Below are 25,649 nucleotides of genomic sequence, written 5' to 3' on the forward strand. Positions count from 1 at the left end.
TTTTCTATACTGTATTTTTATTGTGTTTTTTACACCTTTTCGCGTATTGTTATGTTTATCTTTAGAGCCATTTTATTCCCGTCCAACTTGTCACCTGGTAATCACTTAAGTCAAATGCAGTCACCTATATCTCTTAACTACGGCAAAATGCCAGGAAAATTTACATTTCAGGAGCTTTGGATCACTTCAATGACTGGATTTCATTCATTATAGGTCATGGAAATTAAAACAAATTAGATGCAGAAGAAGTTGTTGGCACCGGCACACCCTGTCGTATTTGTGGCTACGCCACTGTCACAGCCAATCAGATTCGAAAACCAGAAAGAACTGTTGTATAATACCGGATATTCAGTGGTGGAAATGGCCTACTGGGGAACATATTTTATATTTATAGATGCAGTAAGTGCCCCATATTTATGTACAACAATGACAAAGCGTTTGGGGGCTATTACGTAGATAAAAGATGAAAATAATCTGCCTATTAAACCAGAACTCCATCCTCATTTTAAAACCATTGACTTAAGTCAGCCCCCAGAGTCCCCTCACATCCCCTCTAATTATATTCAAGTTTTTATAATTTATAAGTTGCCACCATTTTATACAAACAGTAAGCAAAATACCGCTGAAAATCTGTAATGTAGCTCAAAATCAAAGAGCTAAACAAGACTAAACTCTGTGTAACTGCGTAGAAGTTCAAACAGGTTAATGAAGACATCAATTTGACACTAGAAGCAAAGAGATAAGACAAGTGAAGTGTGACACATGGAGATAGTAGAAAAAGGGGCCGATGGATAACAGGAGTGAGGGGAGCTGGTGGAGACAGGCTGTATGACAGATTGAGGCCACTGAATGTTCTCAGAGAGGCTGTAGAGGTGGGTGTTTTCAGATTAAGCCATTATGACTTGCTGCTGTAGCTATTTACTTCCAACACAACCACAGTCTGCTCTGTCTGGATCCTTGAGGGAAGAGACTATGCTCGAATAAACTGTGATTTAAAAATAAACCTCTCAACTGACTTTGCTTGATGACCCAGTTTGTACATCGGACATCAGATGGCAACACAATCTAATATACCAAAATTGTTTGTTGTGCAAAATTCATAACAATGATGAAATAAACATTTATTAAGACATTATTTGTGTTATATACTTAATTAATACAAACTTTAAACGTGCTTACATCACATAGAATACAATACATTACACACATTACATTTTTAAAGATTATGTTCTCGACTGCTAGTAATTCGCAAAACAAGACAAGGTGATTGGGACAAACTTTTTATTGTTTATGCTATTGAAAATGTATTCATTGTAAAGTTGTATTTACAATATTTATTGTATTTAAACCTGTACAATTTTCTTTGTTCGGTTGAAAACGAAGAAAGAAATTTGGAGGAATGTTTACTGACAGTTCTGAGTAGGAATGGGTACCGAAACCCGGTACTTAATCGATCCCTGGGCTAAATTATAAAAGACCGAAGTATCGATAAGCTCTGACGTTAACGGTTCTGCTGTCGGTACTGGAGAAATTAAGAAAAACATTTCCCTTTTTATTATTGCTAAATAAACGTTACCTAGAATATTTTAACTGACCAACCATTTCTAATTTGCGATAATATTAAAGACATTTACCTGCATTTGCGTAATTCGCAATCTCGCACGCGAAATGTCCGTCTGTCCCACACTACACAGAGCTCGTGCGCACACAACACGAGAGCTCGCGCTTAATAGAGTGACGATGGCGGAGAGAATCAAACGGTCAAAAGTATGGTTACATTTCACTCGAGTGGATTCAGACAATGCTCATTGCAACAAGTGCAACAAGATTTTTGCTTGTTATAGCGGAAACACACGCAATCTGGCAAAACATATTTTAAAAGTGCATTATGTGCAGACAGAGAAATGCAAAGTTTTCGACTGCCTATCTACTAGTTAACCATCCATGTCCTCAGATATATTAGCCCAGCACTTTTCCTAAATAACAATGACATAAACATTGCATAAGGTTTCTTTAAAAACTTTAAACGTAATAATTTAATAAACACACTTCACATTAAAAATATATAAATATAAATATATAAATATATACATATAAATATTTGTATTTTTTTCTGCAGTAGACCAATTAAATATTAAATATTAAACTTGCTTTCACAGTACTGCATTTAAAATGGATGAATAATAATAAAATATGCTGAAGAAATTATAAAGCAGAGCTTACCTAAAAATTAATTTGTATTGATGAAATAGATAAACTTTTTGTGTGTGTACTTTGCAAGAGGTTCCAAACCTGTTTAACTTTTAAGCCCAGACAGAGTTAACTACATTATGTGAATGTAAAGCTCCAGTAACTGTGAACCAATCCAGTCCAGCGTCTGGTCCAATTATGGTTACTGTTAAACATAAAAAAACACTAACAAACTTCGGCCCACATGCATTTTATTTTAATTCTCTATGAATAATATGCGGGTATCAGTCATCTTTTACCTGCATTAAGATATGTTGGGTCAGCAAAGAATTTTTTGAATAGTGAAAAAAACTCCAGCTTTTGTTTTGTCTTTCATAAAAAAACACAACAAAAAGTACCGATAAGAGGACCATTAAAGTACTGGATCGATAAGTGGTACCGATAAAAGTAGTAATACCGTTAAAACCTTAATGATACCAATCCCTAGTTCTGAGGCACCATTGACTGAGGTACCATAATAGCAAAAAATATTTATATTTTGTTATCGTATTTTTTGAACACAAGAAAATATTTTGAGGAATTTTGGAAAGCAAACGTTTCTTTCGGGACCTTTGACTACTATTTTTATATTTTCTACTATGGTAGTCACTTGTGTCCTGGAAATGTATACTGGTTTAGAATACCTATAGGGTAATTTTTGGCTGGAGCATCCCTTTCAGTACTAAGTAATAGGAATTAACTACATTTAGTTACCATAGGGTTAGGATTAGAGTTTAGTAAAATAGTGGCCATTTCTCAATATGGGTTCTTATGAGTTCCAATACTCAAGAACACAAAAACAGAGATCGCCAGAAAGTACCCGAAGGTGTTCTTGATATCAAGGATGTATCGAATGCAGACTTGCTCGTACGGAACCTAGTTGAAGTCCCAGAAGTCCCAGGCGTACATCCAAGTTCGTTCTTCCAGGGCTGCCTCACAAAACCAGTCTCCAGAAGAACACCGTTCTTTGCAGAAGTCTGTTCTTTGCGTTCTTGTAATTGAGAAACAGCCAGTGTTTCTGAATAGCACCACATTTTTTGTGTGTTTATCTCACTGTTGATTCTTCTCTGATCTCATTCATTTCACCCACTGAACTTCTGCTCATGTTTTTTTGTCTTTCGCACCATCTCTGTAAACTCAAGTGACTGTATGGGAAGAACCTTAGGTGAATAGCAGTTTCTGAAATACTGTATTCGGCACTATCATTCCATGCGCAGTCACTTTCATGACATTTCTTCTCAGTAGATTTTATACTTGGTTTCGAACAATTAAATATTCTGCTTTGACTTGCCACATGGTTGGCTGAGTAGTTATTTGCAATAACAATACAAATATACTGTGTAAACATTAAATGGGGCGACTGACTGAATGTTTTTGATAAAACAAAGTGCTTTGTGTGTTCCCCAGTCACCATCATTTTACTTAAATTGATCAGTAGTTTAATCCTCAACAGTGGATGCCAGCTGCCAGTGTTTTTGAGCTATGTTTGTATTTTCTGACACTGGAATACACAGCCCTGTGACACATCAAGAGAACCTGAATGTACTTTTAAAAAGCAATTAATAAATATGTTCACGCATTTGGCAGACACTTTAATCCAAAGCGATTTACATTGCATTTGCACTATACTGTACATTTCTGACCTTGTGCAATCCCTGGGATCGAACCCATGACCTTGATGCTGCTAGCGCCATGCGCTAACCACTGAGCTACAGGACAGTGAATGTTTGATGAGGCCGGAATTGTCACCGGTGTTAAAGCATTTGACATATTTCATTATTCTCAAGCAATAATTTGGTGTCTTAACATTTTTATGGGTGGTCAAGTGAATGAACTGTCCTGTAAAGGTACATTTCTGACTGCCGGGGGTCTGAATTCACAAAAAGCCCATTACATGATATATTAAAAAGTACTTTTATGTTATGTCTAATTTAACATTATTCTCAACTAGCAATATGACAAAAAACAAATTTTCCTAACTGGACACACTCTCATTCTCCCCCAGGGACACGATGTGGCGTGTCTTTACAGGCGCTCTGTCTGTAGAAGAAAAGGAGAAAGGCAGTCTGGTTCTACAGGACCTGAGGGAGATCGAGTCATGGGTGTATCGGCTGCTGCGCTCCCCAGTTCCTGTTGCTGGTCTGCGGCGTGTTGATGTGGAAGTGCTTCCCCACGAACTGCAGCCTGCACTGTCCTTTGCCCTTCCTGACCCCTCCCGATTCAGCATTGTAGACTTCCCTCTCCACCTGCCCCTGGAGCTGCTTGGAGTTGATGCTTGTCTGCAAGTCTTAGCCTGCATTCTCCTGGAACACAAGGTATTGATGTCCAGAGGAATAGAACCTGGTATCAGATGGCATGTACAATTATACCAAAATTCACAGTATCGCCATTGCATATTATTCTTTAAATTCCATGTCTTCTTGTATTCTTGCTCTTAAAATCTTGCATATGCACTGTAAGCCTAGGTGTTTATTCAACATTACCGCATGAGTTTAAATTGGAAGGCACCAGAGTGAATAATATTGTGAAGATAAAATAGTTATTCCATTATTAACTGAGCATGACGGACAGATGATCACTTGAGTTATAATGTTTTACAACAGCTCTGTCACACTTGAGGTCAATTGCTGTTTTAGATAAGTTGTTTTGAAGCAGACCTAGTTGGTCAAACTGTTGTCACCAAGGAGACTCATTTTCACTTTCTGCTGTCTGTAGGTGGTACTGCAGTCCAGGGATTACAACGCTCTTTCTATGAGTGTTATGGCATTTGTGTCTATGATTTATCCCCTTGAGTACATGTTTCCTGTCATTCCACTGTTGCCAACCTGCATGGCCTCCGCAGAACAGGTAAAACAGTCTGTCATAAGTGCTTAACATATCAAATTTTGTTTAAGGTTTAAATAAACTGTGCTTGTTTATTGTTTTATGCTGTTATTTAAGGTCTACATATGTTTGTGTGGTTTTTCTACATTCAAAAACATCAAAATCAATAAGTATTAGGGCTATTTTTTACCCAGGTTTTGAGACCAGCTCTGCAAACGCTCGGTTTTAATGGGTGTGCCGCATTGAAGACACTTGGAAGTAAATGCCCACTGCTTTGATTGGATAGCAGTTCGCGTAGTTGGAGGCTTCTGTAAATTTGGTTAGCGACGCAACGTTAGGTTACACATTAGCACCATTCTGGAGACCTCTTGTGATTTATAAATGACCTCCCCACATCAGTATTTCATGTGATGCATTCGCACAGGATGATTTTACTGACTTATATCCCGGATTTGATGGCGAGGGTTTGTGTATAGTTTGTATAGGCTATAATTGATTGTGTTTAATGATATATGACTTTACCTGTCAGGATTTGAGACAACCGCGATCGCGGGTCTCAAAGGTTACGAGAGTTTCCATGATAAATAAACAAACAGGGACTCCCGGTAACTTATGGATATTACCCAGGACCCGAAATAATACCGAAACACTTCATAGCAGCCTTCAATTGACTGCAAACGGTGGATAAAACCTTGAAAAATTATATATGAGCCAACCAAATCACAGAGATGGCGATTCGCACAGGCTTAAGATCACAGACAACCTTTGCAATTAATTCAAATGACTAGAGGTCCCCAGGTAATAATAATCTCGTGCGAATAGTGCTCAGGGCACACTAAGCGATCTCTAACAAAGCAATAGTGACGCATTGTACAAAAATGTTTTACTCGCATAAGATTGCTGCTCCATTTCTATCGGCTCTAATATTGAAGGCACAGCACTGCTTTTTAATTTTAAACTCTCCACAAATCCAGTGTCGATCTCTGCCTTGTTCACGAAGGAATCAAGCGACTTATGCAGCGACTGTATTCTTCCACAACCAGGGATGGCACAATATTTAGCTATATTTAACGGCATGTTTGTTAATTGCTTGCTCACTCTATCTGGTTCCGCGCCACTGGTTCTATTTTTCTGTGGAAGTGGTGTTCAACCTATCAATTTCGTCATATATAGATGCATTCCAGAATCTGGCGTTTGGTGGGCCTGGTGTCAATAACAGATGTAATCTCAGTAACAAGGGTGTTTTCAGTTCCGACACTTACATGATGTTCGTGTGAATACGATTCCCTATTATGTAACAAAAGCTTCAAAATTGGTTAAAAGGTTAAAATTGTGATTGTACTTCATTCCTCCTTTAATTTTTACCTTCATGTTCTTTTTAATTCTAGCTTTTGCTAGCACCCACTCCTTATGTCATTGGCGTGCCTGCCAGTTTCTTTCTCTACAAGTCTGACTTTAAGATGCCCGATGACGTTTGGTTAGTGGATCTGGACTGCAACAGGGTATGTATTTGTAATCTCACATACAACACACAGATAATCCGCTACTCATGAATGTTTATATCTGATAGGGACCTTATGTTAATTGTATATTAATGTCCCTGTAGGTCATCGCTCCTACGAATGCAGAAATTCTCCCTCCTCTGCCTGAACCTGAGAGCTCTGAGCTGAAAAAACACTTGAAACAGGTAAATTAGGCAGATATGATCATCTCCAGACTGCTGTTGTTTGAATGTGAACTGTAAAACAGAGGTGATTAGTGAAAAGGCTTCAGAGCTAATGCATCATAATTATACTGTCATCTAACAGCTGCTGTAAAGCAGACTAATTATAATACAGCATTTAAATAAGAAGAACCAAACCAACTAGAACCCTGCTAATGGCAAGATATTTAAAGATGATAGATAACTCTGCCGATTAAAGTTAGACAAACATTATCTCACTATTTATAATGTGGTTATATATATATATATGTAATATTCTATTATAATAACTGTATATTCTCCCCTTTTTTGTTCCAGCTCTTGGAGGTAATATAAGTTTTAAGTCTCCCCTCTTTTAGCCTCCTAGTTCTAGATCTCTCGCTTTTACCCTTTATTAATCCCACATAGACCCTAATATAGAGTTTGTGACCCGATTCTGAGCCCCCCAAGCTTAATCAAAACCCAATAACATCAAAATGTGCAATAAACTGTTTTAACATTTCACTGTATTGTCATCAGATATTTTAATATACTGACAAGTTGTGTTTGTCCTGAAATCAGTTGTTTGTCATTTTTGCCAGTCTGCAGCAGAATTTCTCATCCAAATTTATTTTCCATTTGTTTCATTGTGAATTAAACATAATTATTATGAAGTCATTGTAATCACTCAAGCCAACACAGTCAATACAGTCAATACACTGAATCATCGTAAGTCACAAATCTTAATTTGCTTTTATGAGTCACCATCAATCAGAGCTGAATCTTTCGATGTTCTGATACCTGTTTTACATTGAATCAGCAGCGTAGATGCATTTTAACCTCCTATTTATAAGGACGAAAACATGCAGTGGTTTAGAATTTCATTTTTAATCTTCCCATATTTGTCTCTCTCTATTAATCAGTGCCATTTCTTAACCGTAATTTTCAGGGGAATTTTCATTTAATTTCCCGTAAATTAAGTAAAATCAGAACTGATCCAGTTCACACTAAACCTGTCATCACCAGAGACGATTTTTCACAGTTCCATATTTAATGTCGTCTTTTTGGTTTTGACCCTCCTGTTATGTTAAGGGTTGAGCTCAACGCAAAGTGTCCTTATTGTATTTTTTACCTTTAGTCTTACAAGAATATACAGGACATTTATTTGATTACAATGTAAATATATGAGAATAATATCATTTCAGTTATTTTCAGATAGGCCTATTGATTTCCCATGTCTTCTGGAACTACACGTTGACTGGTGTGAGGTTTTTAGTCTAGTTTAGTTTAGTTTAGTTTTTTTTTTAAGAAGCATCTACGAGTCCGCAGCAACTTGTGGTTTCTGCTGAAACTCAATTCAGAGAACTAGCAATCAAATGTACAAAGTTTACACAATGCAATTCAAACATAATAAAAATCAAAAGTTACATGTTGCCCTGATATTTTATTTTAATTATCATGTAGGTAAAGTATGAGTAGAAAAGCAATTAATAATTTAAATAAAAATAATTGATCATTTATTAAAACGTGTGGTGTCAATAGAACCCCACACATTAAATCATTGCTAAATTTGCACATAACAGGAGGGTTAAATAAATATCATCATTTAAATCTGAAATTAATCCCCTTAGAAAAGTTTAATTTGTCTGTTCTCAATTCAAATCATGTAATCAACCTACCAAACTAAGCAAAATTTGTGATGTTACTTTGAGTTTTGGACACTTCTCCAGTACCGTGTGTGTGAAAGAGAGAGGGAGTAATGCTTTCCTTTTGTTTCATAACCCTCTGGTTATGCCGGGTAAACAATGATGTCCTGTCATCTTCCTGTGTGCACTCATACTGTCTAATACATGACTTTGTTTGATGCATATTATTGTCCCTGTCTGTCTGTCTTTATGGTTGCTCTCCACTCTTCAATTGGCTATATGAATGCGTGACTTCCGAGTTTCACAGGATGAACCCTAGGCAGTTTCCGTTTGTGGAGATTTAGCAGATACTGTACATTGCAGCACATAGCCTAGGGTTCTGACCGTGAGACGCGGAAGTCATGCATGCATAGAGCCCATTGTATCAACTCACTTTTGGTCACATGATTTCCTTCCCAGTGATAGGCGGTCATGTGACATTACCACCATGTTTTCTTATGCTCTTCAGTGTCTGGTAAGGTTGACTGTGATCACCCAAAAGCAGATCTTCGCCTCCGATAACAAGGTTTACACATCTTTGCTCTGTGAATGCGCCATGTGCTGTCTGCACGGACAATATTTCTTGGCTCCTCCCCCTTCATTAAACATACGCAACACTCGTAGCCCTAGAAATATAGCATTTTTTCTCTGCTGTATCCTTAACAAATATAAAAAATAAAAGTTAGAAAAGATTTCTTTCCTACTTACCTTCTTAATAAACATATTTATGTTCGCATAGAGTGTAACTGTTTTTCCGCCTAATGTATCTGTGTGATGAAGATTGTACAAAAGCACTTCAGTATGTTTGGCTTGAGCATGTTTGAATGCAACTTCTCACTTACATTATGCTTATTAACCCAGAGGACATTAAATCAAGTACATGGAGCGGATGATGTTATTTGTTTGGTTAGTATGCTGGCCAAGCGTAGGGTCTGAGATAATGCCAGCTGAAAAGCATTGAGTGAGCAATGGCAGAACTCCCAGAGTGCTTTGTTAATGGCTCAATGTGATGACCGCACCCTTCCCCTCTAACTATCTGACTATTAAAATGTTAAGTGCACAACTGTCGTTTCAGGCAAAAGGTTTCATGCCTCTTTAGATTTTCTGTAAAGTTTTCTTTACCTATGTACCCCCACCCACTTTTAGAAGTTTGGCTTCAACATTTCTTATTAAATCAGTATATTGTGAATACTGAGGCAGCTGTGCAATAAAATAAAATGTATGCGATCTAATAAAATGATTAGTTGGCACACACACAAGAAATGATCATTTGCTCAGACTATCTGTCATTTACTTGCCTAGCACTGACTTCTTAAATGTTGTATCATCTGTTCAATATTTATGAACTCATATTTCAGCTGAATCATAATTTATCCATGCCCAATGTTCAGATATAATGAAGAATTTTGGACAAAAGTTGTAGATCAGATAAAAGTCCTCAGTGAGAGGCACGATTGCCTGAAGCGATGGTGCTCCTATTTCATTTTCTTGTCAGGATTATTGTTTAATTTATCTCCCTGTGTCCATCTCCCTCTTCCTCCTTTCTCTCACTGTCTCTGTCTCAAGGCTCTGGCTAGCATGAGTTTGAACACTCAGCCCATTCTGAACCTGGAAAAGTTTCAGGAGGGGCAGGAGCTGTCCCTGTTACCCCCAAGCCGAGACAAAGCCTCACCTTCCTCCACTGAGTTTAACCCACTCATCTACGGCAATGACGTCGACTCTGTGGACGTCGCCACAAGGTATTACTTATTTATTTGTGACTGGTATGTCTACAGTGCATTTTTACAAGACAAGATTTGCACTTACAACACAAGTACTTTAGTGTTACCATACTAGTATGATTTTTAACATTGCAAAGTTTCCTTCATTATGATTTAATGGGATAGTTCACTTAAATATAAATATTCTGTCATCATTTACTCACCCTCGAGTTGATCCAAATCTGTATTTTTTTTGTTTCGAAACGCAGAGATTTTTTGTGCCTTAGAACTGTTTGCTTTCCTACATTCTTCAAAATATTTTCTTTTGTGTTCAAAGAACATAAGAAAATTAAAGTAATTTTTCCTACTATGGTAGTCAATGGTGGCCAATAACTGTTTGGTTACAAGCATTCTTCTAAATATCTTTCTCTGTGTTCATCAGAACAAAGAACTTTATACAGATTTGAAACAACTTGAGGGTGCGTAAATGATGACAGAATTAAAATTTTGGGTGAACACTTCCTTCAAGGTGTTATATTTTCTAAATCTGCACTATAATACTCACGATATTTCTCTTATATATATTTAATTTCTTTTTTTAATGTAGAGTGGCAATGGTGAGGTTCTTCAACTCTCCAAATGTGCTGCAAGGGTTCCAGATGCACACCCGTACGCTGCGTCTCTTCCCCCGGCCCGTGGTGGCGTTCCAGGCCACGTCTTTTCTAGCCTCACGTCCACGGAGAAATGGGTTCATTGAGAAGCTCTCTCACACTCAGGCAGTGGAATACTATGGAGAGTGGGCTCTCAACCCCACCAACCTGGCTTTCCAAAGGATTCATAACAGTGAGACAGATACACTTAATAGTTCAAAGATCACCATGCATTTGTCCTAAAGAAACCGTCATTTTGTGTGTGGTTTGTGTGTAACTAAACTGTGTGTTTTTGTGTGTCAGATGTGTACGACCCATCTTTAATAGGCGATAAGCCTAAGTGGTATGCCCACCAGTTACAGCCGGTGTTTTATCGTGTGTATGATGGAAACTCGCATCTAGCGGAGGCATTGAGTGGACCTCTGCAGGATGAGACGAATGATTCAGATCCTACAGATGACAGGTAAAAAAAACACACACACACATTCACACACATTTTCAAACTCCTCCAGTCCCACTCCTACGAAAAAAATTATGTCCCATCCCATTCCTTCGAAAAAACTTGGGGGATATCCCGTCCCAATCCCAGATGAATGACTCCCATTCCCTCCCACTTCAGTGTTGTGTTTATTTAGCGTTATTTACCTGCTCTTGGTGTAAGCAGGTCTTTATGCGACTGGACTTTGGTTGGAGAAGCAGCGCTCGCGCAGCAGAAAGGGTTAAAATGAAGCGCGTCTGGTGCTAAATAATGATATTATTGGATATGGTAGCAAGATAATCAACATAAATGTCCCTGAGTGCACTTGATGTGTAAAGCTCTGCTATGTAGACGCGCTGCTCAATTTTAACAATATGAATTGGATGGATGTCGCTGTCCGGATAGAACGAAGCCGAGGTCAAGATCCGGATTTGGTGCATTACCGCCACCTACTTTTAAGGGGGTGGAGCACGTCATTCACTTAACCGGCCACACCAAAGCAAATAGAAGAGCATACAGAGAGGGCGCAACTAGAACTGAGTTCAACAAGATGAAAACATATTGTTTATTTCTATAGATTAGATGGTATATGAGTGTATAAAGTTGGGTATCATATTGTTGTTACGATTGTTATGGTCCCGCCTACCCCTGCTGACATTTTACTTGTCCCGTCCCAGTCACGTGACTAATAGTGATTTTGTTTCCCATCCCGCGGGATTCCCGAAAAATGTCAGCCTCTAATTCACACACGATCTGCTGTTTCCTTATGTTTTTTCTTTCATTGTATGTTTTAGTGGTAGTGACAGTGAAGGATATGATGACTCCAGTTCTTCCTACTCGTCTCTCGGAGACTTTGTGAATGAAATGATCAAAGGAGACATTCAGGGGGACACACCAAGTGAGTCTCTGCATTTATAATCCCTAACCATGGATTCAAAGCAACTGTTAGCTTCGGCTTCTACATAATTTCTCTCTCTCTCTTAAGATGTTGACCCCCTGACTCATGCTGCACTAGGAGATGCTAATGAGGTGGAGATCCACGACTTCCAGGAGTTTAAAGGAGAGAGTGGAGCACAGGAGCCAGATCCAGAAGTCCCTACAGAGGCCTTAGATGGCCAGCCGCTCCGATCGAGTTCCAGCACAACAGCCAGTTCCAACCCCAGTACAGTCATACAGGGGGTCAACCATGTCAGTAGAGTAAGTGTGAAGTGTATCTGGACAATTCCATGCGAAGGTCAACCTTGCCATGCAAATATTACTTTTTACCAGATGTTTTTGTCATACTGAAAACTGATGTCAATATATTGTGGTTTAAATATCCATGTGAGGTCTCGCTCTTAAAGTTTTAAAAGCATTTTTTTTTTAAGGATGATTTTCCATATTCGTGTAAGTGCCGCTTTCAGAATTGTCACATCCTTAATGTTTCACGTTTTAGAAAGATATAAATCCGATGATGCAATATAGTGGTAACTATATATATATATATATATATATATATATATATATATATATATATATATATATATATATATATATATATATATATATATATATATATAATAAGGCTGTCAAAATTATCTCGTTAATAACGCGTTAACGCAAATTCATTTTAACAGCACTATTTTTTTTTACGTGAGATTAAGGCAGCACGCATTTTCTGTTTGACCCTTGCCCGTAGTTTGGGAAATGGACATGCAGCAGCAAACAGAAATGGAGAAAGAAAAAGGTATTCTGAACGAAAAATTCCTATATAAAACGATGTCTGATGGTTCTGTCGACAAGATAAAAGTTATCTGCATTAATTGTCGATGTGAATTAAGTTATCACCGCAGCACGTCGAGTTTAAAATATCACTTGATGGCGAAGCATACAACTGATGCAGAGAGCTCTCCGCCCCCTCGCCAAAGTCAGACAACACTCGATTGTTTTCAGCAGAGACGGATGGACAACTCCGCAAGCTAAAGTCAAAGAGGCGTTAAACAGACAAACACGGTTGCGCTCACCGGAGATTACTGGACTTCCCTCAGTAACCATAGCTACATGGGGGTCACGGCTCATTATTTTGACACACACTGGAAACTTCGGTCACACGCTTTGACGGTTATGAAGACAGACGAGAGGCACTATGCTAACGTTTGCGCTGAGCACTTTCTGACAGTGGAATATTTTATACTCAAAATTAGCACACTGACTACCAATAGACTACCGATGACTGCAGCGGACAGGCAGCTCCCATTCGAGCATATGTCTTGCATTGCATACAGCCTCCACCGAGCTATCACAGTTTCGCTCCAGAAAAGCAGGTTTGACAGCGCCTTGGCAAGATGTAGGAAAGTAGTGCGCCATTTCAAGCATAGCCCAGTGCCCTATTGTGCGAAAATGTAAACAGGCTTGTGTCAGTCAAAAGCTGCAAAGAAAGAAGTAATGGAAACCTGTTGTTTGTCTATCTTCTATGACCTTTGAAACATGTCTTCATACTTCTGTCCAGTATGGTTTAACTAATAATATACAACATACATTTGCATAAAGCATCATTATTGCCCATGCCCATGTTGAATAGAGTATTAAAATCTTAAAAAGTAATAATTAAGTATAATTTAGTTCAGATAAAAATGTGCGATTAATCACGAGTTAACTCATAACAATCATGCGATTAATCGCAATTAAAAAATTTAATCGATTGACAGCTCTAATATATAACAATGTATTACTTAAATATATATATAAGTACTTTTTCTAAGAATTTAAAGTTCTGCAAATGTCACATCCATAACCCTGTAATTGCCCCATAGTGTAACCCCTCATGCATTGTGATATTTTATTAAAGATCTATGTCTTTCTGTTCTTTTTGCAGGAACAGAAAGAACCTGTTGAGATTGAGGCGTCGGCTAACGTTGCTCTCCAGAACTCTGCTCCGGGATTGGGTGTACCTTTTACAAGACCCGTCCCTGAGCCACTGCCTGTAGATCCAGCCAATAAGAAGCGAGAGTATGATAACCCTTATTTCGAGCCACAGTATGGCTTTCCTACAGAGGATGATGCAGACGCAGATGAGCGGGAGGAAAGTTACACACCGCGATTCAACCAGAATCTCAACGGCAACAAGTGTGTGATCAGTAAATACTGTAGTTCTACACAGTCATCTATAGACAGGCTTAACATCCTCCGTTTATGACCTGCGTGTGTGTGTTTAGACCTTCTCGGCCGTTGAGACCCAGCAGTCTGAAGCTTCCGGGTGAATCAGATGGAGAGGGAGATTCCAGAAATAGCTCGCCTAACTCCACCATTTCCAACAACAGCAGTGATGGCTTCGGGGGACTCATGTCCTTCGCCAGTTAGTGGCCAGCTTTACATAACCTTCATTTAGTCCTTAATACTGTAGCTCATGATGGAGCTGCGAAGTTGACACAAAAACACAAGGAATGTTTTCATTTAAATGTTCTTTTTATTGTGTATGTTTAGGTAACTTGTATAAGAACCACGGCACCAGCTTCAGTCTGTCCAGTCTGGCTTTGCCTAATAAAGTGAGAGAGAAGAACACACCCTTCCCCAGCCTCAAAGGTAAACACGGCCCTTTGATATCTTCATGCAGCCTTCGCTCTCATCCACCCACCTGCTTGTCTTCTCCCTCCTCATTTTTCATTCTTCCAGTTCAGATCTCTCCTCCGGTCCTGTCCGTCTCCTTGTCTTTTCTGCTTTCTCTCTCACTCTCCAGAACCTTTTATCTTTCTCTCTCCTTACAGTACTTCTATCATTCTGTGTCAAACGCTCTCTTCGGCTTTTCTACTGTTGATAATCGTGAACACCACGTGAGCACGCCAGATCATGCCCCCGTGGGTGGCAAACACTCTGGCTCTTGTGACATGGGCTCTTGTGCCGTTCACACTTAAACCATTAGGAATGTAACTATTTCAATGGGTCTAGATTAGAAATTGACAAATGTACCATCTGCATGTGGACTAAAGTAGAAACATGAAAACTGACGCAAAATGACTGCTTACAGTACAAGGAAATGCAATTCCACGCAACATCTTGCTGGGGGTTTTGCCATCCAGGGGAGCGTGACCCAGGGCTTCCCAACATGTTCACTTTGGAAAGTGACGTCAATGCATACCCTCTATTTGTAAACTAACTGTTTTCAAGTGCGTCTGTTCATGTCAACTTCTAATCTAGACCCATTGTAATAGATCATTCCTATTTGTTTAATTGTGAATGGCACAAGAGTCCATGACATACGAGCCAGAAAGGTTTAACACAGGCAGACATCAATTCTGAAACGACTCCAACCTTCAGAACTCAGTAGTTCATTTTTTCTGTTTTCTGTTTTTCTCTTATTTATTATTTTTGAAAAGAATATTTCAATTTTGATTTTACAGAGGACCCAGATCAAGGTTTGTGGGAATGTTTTTTGACCCGACCCACAAATGTTCTTTATCCTGTGTTGCTGCTCTAGCAACGGAGGGCATCATGTCCCTGTTTTACCAATCTGAAGGACATGTTTCTGTGGAAAATAGTGGCATAGACGGTGTGCTTAAACATGTTCTAGGGTAGCAACCATGTTTTATGCTGTTGTTGACTTGACTTTCTGTTTGTTTATGATTTTGGATGATGTTTGTATTGCTCAGACGACGGTGATGACAGTCCTGACAGTCCTGGTATGTTTTTATAGTGTGATGAAACAAACTGCTGTTTTGATAACCATTAGACCCTTTGAGTCCTGAGAGAATGAGCAACTCCTTTTTCAATCTTAACCTGATGTGACCGACTGCACTGGTTCCAAACTCCAGTCCTGGATGTCTTATCTGGCACTGAAACTGAAAACAGTCTTTTTTTTAACTGATAATGTGGGTTATTATCACAGTTGGATTATTCACAGAAATGTAAAATCACCCTGGACAGCAGTTTGGAACCTTTGAGGATATATCTGTGTTCATATATATCCACTCTGCCCTTCCTCTTGTTTCTATTGTATAATTTTTTCTGGTTGGTAATTAAAACAAAGGTAAGCAGCTCCTAGTTATACAGGAGACAACAACAATGGTTTCATTTCAAATCATTTTATTTGTGTGGAATTGTTGACTGCTCTTTGTGTTGCGTGCTGTGTGTTTTTCCCTATTTGTGTGTCGTCTAATGGAGACTGGTGTCTGTTCCATATCTTTTTCATCCCACATACACTGCATGGGTGAATTTGATATAGAAAGACCACAGTGGTGAATGCTTCTTATCTGCTTAAGCACTCAAATTCGATGGTGGATTTCCACTAAAGTCTCTAAAGAGGCTTTGAACTCTGGTAGCTGTAATGTGGGTGTTTCAAATGAGTCTATATGGAGGATTTTAATATAGACATACACCCGCTCCCAGCTACAAGTGAACTACTTGTGGAGAGGTGGGTACTAGAGAAAACCAAGAGAGCACTGCAGGAGCCTTTAAGTGAAGAAACCATGCTGTGTTTTAGATAGCAAGTCAACTGGGAATGTTTTCTTGGCTGTTTAGTGAACATAAACTCCTTTATAATGTTACTCAGTGTGAAAACAGAGAAACACAACGAATGAGCACATTAAGTATCTGTGGCTCTGAGTTGGAAGCATTGTCTGGTAAACAATTCAGAGGTGTTGTTAGCCTTTTTTTAATTGGCATGTAATGTTAAAGGTTGTCTTTGCCATCTTGATATATTTTTTTTATTTTCTAGGCTTTCTAGCAGGTTCAGACCGGTTTTCATTGTAAGCTAGTAAAGTTTAACAGGCAAGTTTTTTTTGTAGTCCGTACACTATTAAACTAGGTCAAAAAAGTACTACATGTCAACAGTAGCTGCAGGAAATTGAGATTTCTCTCTCTCTCTCTCTCTCTCTCTCTCTCTCAGTCCCATGCTCTCTGCTGGTTTTCTCTGTTGTATATGTACATGCGTCCGGTGCTTGTGGTTGTGGGTTGATGTTCGGACTGGTTCTGTCTGGGCCGGTTTTGTTCTCTGTCCCCTCTTTAACCCCCTGCACTAATTCTGGCTTCTGTGTCCAGTATTTGGGCTAAATTCACTTATGGAGATTGTAACAGAGATGGGCCCGGGGAGCGGAGAAGGTGGGTTCTGCCCTTTGCTGCGTGAGCTGCATGCTTCTCCAAAGCCAGTCAGCTAAATCTCCCAGCATCCCGTTCAACCATCGCTTCCAAATCACCTGCATTTGACTCTCATTTTGTGCCATACGTCAGTCACTGTGTTTGTGCTGGTTCTGGTTTGTATATTTATAAATGGATAAACTTTGCGTGTAGCAACCACCATCGGTAATGTTACAGCTTGGAGAGTAATGGTGGTTATGCAGGAAAGATTGCGGATCTTAGTTTGTGTACGTTGAGGATTTCACGGCTCAACAATTTAAGGGGGAACTCCGCCAAAAAAATTAATTAGTCACCCTCAAGTTGTTCGACAAACCTATGACATCAGTTCTTGTTCGCATCACAAATTAAGATGCGTGAGCGTTCTGATTCCTGCCCATAGTCAGCAACACAACTGAAATTCAAAACACAGAATGTTAGTTGCGTTGCTGTCTCAATGTTCATTCGGAGTTCGAAGATGAACGGATGTCCAGTCCAGAATAACAGGCATGTGTTATGTTACTGGGTTTCAGGCAGGGATTTAGTATACATAACTTTACTGAAAGGTTTATGTTGAATGTAAAACCGTGTCTGATGATATTTCCAGATTCCTCCTAACATGTAATCTACCCCATAGCGTGAGTGTGTAAACACGGCCATCTGTTTGGATGCTTATTGTACAAAACACACACCGTCTTTATTACGGTTGTGCCAAATGCATGTAGGCTAAATCCACTCGTGCGGAGTAGACGCATATATACACACACACTTATGCTGTCTGTATATGTGTGTGTGCTCTAATACCATACTTTTAGGGCGTGTATGCTACGATCATCTGAATAAAAAGGGCTTTCTTTTTTCTGTATTGGTCTTCGTGCCATCCAGTCTGTTTCTCACATTTTTTCATGTTCTTTACTCTGTTCTTTGCCTAAGTGTGTTTGTGTTTGAACCAATCAGCTTCACTGCTCCTGTGACCCTCCTTACTGCTCCAGTCCTTCAGTTGCTCTCTAACTGTCAGCCTCATTAGACATAACACCCCCTGACCGCAGTGTGCAAAATACTGACGTGTAAAAGAAAACCAAGAGCTGCAATGTGTGCGAATCTGTTAAAAGCACTTGTCTCTATATACAGTACGTGTTTGTTTGTGTGCGCGTGAGTGTGTATGATGGTCTTTCACATTAGTGGATTCTATTCTACCATACACGATTAAAACAAAAACATCTGTGTAGACATTTTTGACTACACAATGCGTTTTAATGCTGTCATCGTGTTTCTGACATGTGATTTGTTTCTTCCAGGTGCACGAGCTCCCAGAGCGCTGGTAGATCAGAAATCCTCCGTTATAAAGCACAGTCCTACTGTCAAGAGAGAGTCTCCATCTCCTCAGGGCAGAGCCAACAACACCAGGTACTGCAACCGCTTAATATAGGAAAGATAATGTATCATATCTTAATGACATCTGCACTGTCTGTTACATATCGTCACTGTCCTTCCAAAACCTCAGAATTCGGGAAATGAAAAAAGCACTGTACTTTTCTAAAGATTTAATACTTTGTTGTCAAAGTTGACAAGCACGTTTTTAATACTTAGATATTTGCAAAACCCATTGACAAACAAAAAGGGTGACTAATAATAATGATTTATTACAAAAGATAAAAATCGTGAAATAGACATACAAGGTTTCAGAAGGATATGATAATACAAGAAAAATGGTAACTCCAAAAGAAAACAGCACTAGCAGTTCACTGCAATGCTAGCAGAATCCTGTGGAAGAACACTTTTTATGTAATACGGCTTTGCTAGTTAAGTTAATGACTACGGTTAAAGTTTAAATTTATAAAGCCAGTCTCTGTCTTTAAAATGGCACTGTATAAATCTGTGCAGTGAAAATCAGCAGTTTTTGAAAGAGGTTGTCCAGAGCGTGCTCGATGGGCAAGGTGTGGGCTGGTTGAACATGAAGAAGGTTCGCCGCCTTCTAGAGAACGAACAGCTGCGCGTTTTTGTGCTCAGCAAACTCAACCGCGCTATCCAATCGGAGGAAGATGCTCAGCAGGAAGTTATAAGAGATGTTGTAAGTCGAGCTCCACTCTGAAAGATAACTCTCTGTAATCATATACCTGTGTTTTGTTCATTATATTTTGTGTGCTTGTGCCTGTAGGAGATCAACAGAAAGGTTTACAAAGGCATGTTGGACCTTTTGAAGTGCACAGTGTCAAGTCTGGAGAATTCGTACACTAATGCTGGGCTGGGAGGCATGGCTAGTGTGTTCAGCCTGCTGGAAATAGCATGGACCCATTACCAAACCAAAGGTAACCTTTAACAAGCACTTAGTATGCATGTGTAGATTCATTTTTTTAAATGGTTTTTAAATTTAGTTAGATAGTGTAGAGATAGAAAAAATATAATTTTCTCACCCTCTGGTCACCCTCTGACACCTATTGTATGGACACAAAACTAATGTAAGTGAATAGGTACCATGTTGTCCGGTAACCGTCACTCTTCAAAATATCTTCTTTTGTGTTATGCAGGAGAAAGAAAGTCAAACAGGTTTAAAATTAATCGATTGTCTATCCCTTTAATATATTGTACTTCAAACCCACATTTATTGGAAGATTATTGTTATTCTTCTTCACAGCAGTATGCAGCTTTGTGACTGACTATATTAAACTTTTGATGTCACGATCCAATTATATTATCTCAGTATTTCAGTCTTTCTTTCTATACTTGTGTAAGGAAATCCTTTAAATTGACGTTCTATCCTATGTTTCCATGTGTCCTTGCTATTTCCCATTTCTCTCTGTCTCGCGCTCTATTTCCTCGGTGCCCCCCCTCCCCCCCGTGGCTCGCAGATCCAGAGAAGCGGAAACGGAGCCCCACAGAAGGGGTGAGCAGCCCAGGCAGTAAGGAGAGCCCATCGGGCCGAATAGACAGCGCCAGGGCGGCAGGCGTGCTACTGGTTCCCCGTATCCAGTTGCCACCCCCCTCCTCTGAGAAAACGTCAATGCTGTTTGATACACGGAGTCTGAACGAGGAGAATTTTATTGCCTCCATTGGTGTGTAAACCGAAGTGCCCACTGCATGTCCCCTCGCTGCTTGTTACGTACCCTGAGCTCTCCGGGGCCACGTGTCCCTTTTAACACCCATCCTCTATTTCACTAACTGTCTACACCAGCTTTTGGCCATAAAATTTCCTTCAATTGTATGCGTCTTCCAAAACAGATCTTTAGATTTTGGGGGTCAGTGAATGAGACCGTTTCAAGGGAGAGCATTGCTTGGTGTAGACACATTACTGGAATATTGGGATGGAAATAAGTTTATGAACTCTTTCTGGAATGTTAAACATGTGTTTCAAATCCTGTTTGCCAATCCCGGTTCCCCCTTAAATCCATCGGATGCATGTTAGTTTTAACACCCAGACCTGCAGCTCTGTGTAGCCGAGAGTTAAACGGTGGGACGGTGAAGGTTTTGGACTGCTCCACTACTCTCTATAAGGGTCCTGAGCTGTTCTCCCCTGTTGACAGTCCTACGATGAGCATAGTTTCCAAACTGACCACAGATATTGCTTCTATTTCATATGGTTAAACAATGACCTCTGATTGGTGGTCGTATCTGGGTCTGTGTACAGGGGACAAACCACCACGCCCACTCCAAACACCAACCCCTCATAACGTTGCCTTGTGTGTCCTTTGGTAATAATGCACCTCCAATTCTACGGAATGTCTCTGCACCCCTGCTTCTGCAACATCTCATTTCATCCACCAGCTGTGAGGCTGATTTGTCGTCTTCATATCATGCCTTTTGCAACTCCCAGGCCATCCACCCTCGCCTTGGAGAGCCATAGCCCGTTATGGATGACTGGGACGGGGAAAGCGAGCTAAGGCATGAGGCTGTTTGTATGAGATCCATCGTTCTGGCTCTTCAGGAACAGGGTTGCTTTGGATGTTTTGTAATGGAATCTCACTAGCTTTGATTATGTATGTTTTGACGAATCTTCATTTATTTTGCGAACGGCTACGTGTGAACATTACAAAACATCCCTGTTTTGGAAAATGACACTTGCATTGTTCAGTTTTATTTATTGTTTTTTATCTCTTCAACAAAGAAAAGCTCATCCTCCATACCTGACAATTCAACCGGCTCTCTGATTCTCTCTCTGTCTTTCTCTCCTTGCTTGCAATGCATCTTGGGTAGAATTGTGGAGCAAGCACCAGGATAACAGAAAGCAAAAAGCTTTGGAAAAAGAACAGAGTAAGATCACTTCCCTAAGCACAAAATTAGACTGTCCTTTACTGCAAAACAAGGAATCTGTCCTTCTATCTGCACTTCCCTTAAAGCAGCGGAACCTGCCCAAAATGTCCAGAGCCCATTTACACATGTGGCCCAAAGCCTGAATTCTGTTAAGTGCAGTAATTCAAAAGGAATGGGTTTAAAGTTAAAGGTTTCAAAGGTTCTACTCTAAATAATATAAAATAAGCTTTACAGCACATTTTGACATAACAGTTGTTCTTCATATTGAAATGACATCATCATTTGTGCCAGTATTTCTAAAAGTGCAAATCAAGTATGTTGACTTGGAATGTGCATTTTGGTCATTTTGACTGCATGAGTACTCAACACTGTAAAGCTCTTCTGGGTTCAAAGTCCAAAAAGAACAAATGGAGTTCCATCTGCATTTCTTTTTCCTTACAGTTTGCTATACTGCACTTTAGTTTCTGGCTGATAGATGTCTTTTTGCATCATATATCTATATTACAAATTGTGCCATAACATTGTTTTAAGTTAAAAATAATCAACTTTAATCAAACCTCTGGTTTTACTCAAGTACTCATGGCCATCCCTACACTTGACTGGTGTGCTCTATTTGGTACTCTTTACTATTTCTGCTAAGTATTAACATTTTTAATTGTGATTGATTTATTCGATTTTTCTCTCGATATATTTGGTTTTGAAGGACCATTCCCTTATTTCTCATTGCTTTCAAATGGTGTAAAAACAAGATATTTAGGTGGTTACTTATTTCTCGCTTTCGTAAAATTTTTCTTTAAAGGTATACTTCACCCAAAAATAAAGATTCTGTCTTCATTTACTCACCATTAAGCAAATCTGTATACATTTCTTTGTTCCGATGAACACAGAGAAAGATATTTGTAAGAACGCTTGTAACCAAACAGTTCATAGCCACCATTGACTACCAAAGATGGAAAAATAACAATGGTTGTCTAAAGTGCCCCAGAACGGTTTGCTTTCCTACATTCTTCAAAATATCTTCTTATCTGTTTAACAGAACAAAGACATTTATTAAGCAAATTTTCCCTTCTATGGTTGTAAAGTTTCCTACTATGGTAGTCAAGAACTGTTTAGTTACAAGCATTCTTTCAAATATCTTTCTCTGTGTTCATCAGAACAAAGAAATGTATAAAGATTTGGAACAACTCGAGGGTGAGCAAATGATGACAGAATTTATATGAACTATCCCTTTAATCAAACACTTTTTCTATCATTTAAATGTAAGAATGTGAGATAAACTACATCATGCGAAACTTTGGTTATTTATTTCAGTGTAGCAATGACAAAACCCCAAGCTTCTGTGACAACCGTTTTTCAAGACTTGAATGTGTTGAAGGACTGACAAAAGATTCTCTTAACTCACTTTTCGGAAGATTTGGAGTACAGCTTGTGTATATTTTTCTACTTTCGATGCCTCGTTCAGTAAATTTAGTTCAAAACAAGAGGTTTGCAAATGCAATTCGAGTTTCTCTATTTACACCAGTAGCAGCTGAAGCTTCCTCGTGTCTGATTGGTTGACTGTGTTTTCCTGCATGTGTGACTGCTTCTATCTGTGTGTAATATCCAGTGCTACTGTGATCTGATCTGGCCCACTGTCAGCTGATCTGCTTCTGTGAGTTTCCCTAATATGACTGCAGACCTCTTTTATTTTCTCTCTGCCTGCTTTGTAACCTAATGAATGGCAGCTGGATGAAACAGGCTTTATTTCTCTTGGTGAATAACATTGAGCTCTCTGCACAGCAGAGAAAGCCTTAGCCCGCTGTTAGTCATGTGACGTCCCAAAATGCAGTGCAGGGAGTAAGTGGACGGAGCAGCTGACTTTGTGTTTTCTACAGGGGCTGATGGATCAAAACAGCGTGTGGAAGGGGGTGACACAGAGGAGAAGAAATCTCAGATCAGTGCTGACAGTGGCCTCAGTGTGACCTCTGGCTCACAGGTTAGTTTTATCTCAGTACCACACAATATCCACAGTGGGTATACATTTTAAATGATTTTATCCAAATATCATGTAAGGGAAATTCATGCATTCTTTTTCTTCTCTGTTCCTCATGCACATCTTCTGCAGAAAAGTGACAATGACTCCCTGGCGAGCTCAGAGCCTCCTGCTCTTCATAGAAGCACCAGCCAGGATTCCGAGGCCAGCACAGTGGTAGGGCACGACCAATACAGACACACTGCAAGGATATACACTTCACAAAAAAAAAAAACGTTGGGATAAATTAGCTAGTTGCACAAGATGGCGCCGGTGAGCTTTTGGGACGCAAGTGTCGGCAGAGTAATTTCCGGTCGTATAACACTGTATGGGAGAAGGAGGATTTTGGGCCGGCAAATATGGATGTTTTTTTTAGATAAAAAAGTAAAATATAAGATATATGATAGATTCTCTTTACATTGCTGAGCACTTAAAGCCAAAACAACTCGATAGTAACATGTTGATGTTAGCAGACAGGTTTCTTCCTTTCCAGTTTGTGCTTAATAAGCGACTTCACTGCAGTGCTTGTATTTACTTGTATCATTGCTAACCTAAAACTTTAAATATGTAGGTGAGTAACAGCTCAGGTGAGACGCTGGGTGCGGACAGTGACCTGAGCAGCACTGCTGGAGACGGCCTGACAGGAAGACACACTGCCCATCTCAACCTGTCCCGGGGCACACTGTCTGACAGTGAGATTGAGACCAACCCGGCAACCAGCTCTGTGTTCGTGAGTGTCTGGTCCTCTTATATATCTCATATACATCTCATATCTACTGTTACTGCTGCTGTAGCATAGTGGTTAAAAATCTGGAAATGAGTTCTGCAATGCTCAAGTGGTCAATGTCACCCATGTAGGGCAAGACCCATCAGCTGAAGCCAGGAGTGAAGGAGCCTGTGGGTATTAATAAGGGAACACCAGTTCCACCCCTTGAAGACGTCAGCATGAGAATCTATTTGTGTGAGGGGCTGCTGGGTAAGAGTAAATCCTCGTTTTTAATACATTCAACTATCCTTTCTTTGATTCATTTCTTACCCACTTTTTTCTCTCCTTTCATTTCAATTCTTACTGCTTAAGTAAATAACACTGGTGTCATACTGTTTGCTATTTTAACATTTAGCTTCTATTGCACTCACAGAGCAGTCAATTATTCTCCGAGGTATTTATTCTAATATTTGGAGTCATTTGTAATGTAAATGTAAAGCGTTTGTAGCTTTGTATAATCATATTTTTATTTAACTCTCTCTTTTGCTGATTTACTGCACGTTCTTTAGCTCGAAGTTGTATTGAATTAACAAGCATCTGATGAATTAGTGGTTTGCGAATCTCGGGCGGCACACAGCTTTGCTTCTAACATTCTAACCTCTTCTTTACCTACTGCTGTGCGGCCAATTCCCCCCTCTCTCTCTCTCTCTCTCTCTCTCTCTTTCTCTGTCTTCCTTTTTTAATGCTGCAAAGGGCGAGATAAGAGCTCGGTTTGGGACCAACTGGAGGATGCTGCCATGGAAACCTTTTCTCTGAGTATGAATGACTCTGATCTTTGACCCGTGGGATGTGTGTGTGTGTAGTTCTGGATTTATGTCACTTGTCACTCATGCATTTACGTCTTGTTTGATGCATGTAGTTGTCCAAATAAATATATTTTAATATACTGGTGTGTGCATGGTGTAGAAATAAGCAGACTACGTAAACCAGATGGATCTAGTCCAGTTTATGTGTTTGTGTGTGAAACTGAGAAGTGATAAAACCTGCTTGAGAGAATGTGAATGTGGAGTCTGTACGCAACTGTATGGAGGCGTGTGTAATGTTTGTGTTAAAATTAATTTCATAGGAGTCGTTTGCAAGCTCTATTTTTTACTGCATGCAGTGGAGTTGATGTGGGTGTTTGAAGCGTATGTGTTAGTTCATGTAGGGAGGGTGTTTTAAAGAAGCTATTTGTTGTGTTGCTCAGTTCAACTTTAGTTGTTTTATTGCTTTTTTTCCTTAAAAGCAGAAATCTTATAATTGATTTTTGTGTATGGATCTGCTGGTATGATTTCTGTGTATGGATCTGCTGGCA

The 25,649-nt window shown here is 39.4% G+C and overlaps 1 protein-coding gene across 21 annotated transcripts in view; it reads left to right on the top strand.

The window, feature by feature from the left end:
• The window catches only part of madd (MAP-kinase activating death domain), a 49,453-nt gene that overhangs the window by 15,190 nt on the left and 8,614 nt on the right, over nt 1-25,649 (top strand). For 2 of the 21 annotated variants that reach the window (XM_056745373.1, XM_056745432.1), the window contains exons 5-27: nt 4,235-4,544; nt 4,945-5,076; nt 6,441-6,554; nt 6,659-6,739; nt 8,888-8,944; nt 9,985-10,157; nt 10,726-10,961; nt 11,072-11,231; nt 12,041-12,144; nt 12,232-12,443; nt 14,101-14,351; nt 14,441-14,580; nt 14,709-14,807; nt 18,629-18,737; nt 19,215-19,401; nt 19,489-19,639; nt 20,180-20,383; nt 21,522-21,578; nt 23,453-23,553; nt 23,683-23,763; nt 24,161-24,319; nt 24,448-24,565; nt 25,049-25,111. In XM_056745373.1, coding sequence (XP_056601351.1) covers nt 4,235-4,544; nt 4,945-5,076; nt 6,441-6,554; nt 6,659-6,739; nt 8,888-8,944; nt 9,985-10,157; nt 10,726-10,961; nt 11,072-11,231; nt 12,041-12,144; nt 12,232-12,443; nt 14,101-14,351; nt 14,441-14,580; nt 14,709-14,807; nt 18,629-18,737; nt 19,215-19,401; nt 19,489-19,639; nt 20,180-20,383; nt 21,522-21,578; nt 23,453-23,553; nt 23,683-23,763; nt 24,161-24,319; nt 24,448-24,565; nt 25,049-25,111 — 3,299 coding nt within the window. Of the gene's footprint in view, nt 1-4,234; nt 4,545-4,944; nt 5,077-6,440; nt 6,555-6,658; nt 6,740-8,887; nt 8,945-9,984; nt 10,158-10,725; nt 10,962-11,071; nt 11,232-12,040; nt 12,145-12,231; nt 12,444-14,100; nt 14,352-14,440; nt 14,581-14,708; nt 14,808-18,628; nt 18,738-19,214; nt 19,402-19,488; nt 19,640-20,179; nt 20,384-21,521; nt 21,579-23,452; nt 23,554-23,682; nt 23,767-24,160; nt 24,320-24,447; nt 24,566-24,667; nt 25,025-25,048; nt 25,112-25,649 lie in introns of those variants that run through there. The other 19 variants (XM_056745448.1, XM_056745384.1, XM_056745509.1 and 16 more) reach the window with 14 other exon arrangements.

The sequence above is a fragment of the Triplophysa dalaica genome, chromosome 1 (assembly GCF_015846415.1).
Source record: "Triplophysa dalaica isolate WHDGS20190420 chromosome 1, ASM1584641v1, whole genome shotgun sequence".
Taxonomy (NCBI): Eukaryota; Metazoa; Chordata; class Actinopteri; order Cypriniformes; family Nemacheilidae; genus Triplophysa; species Triplophysa dalaica.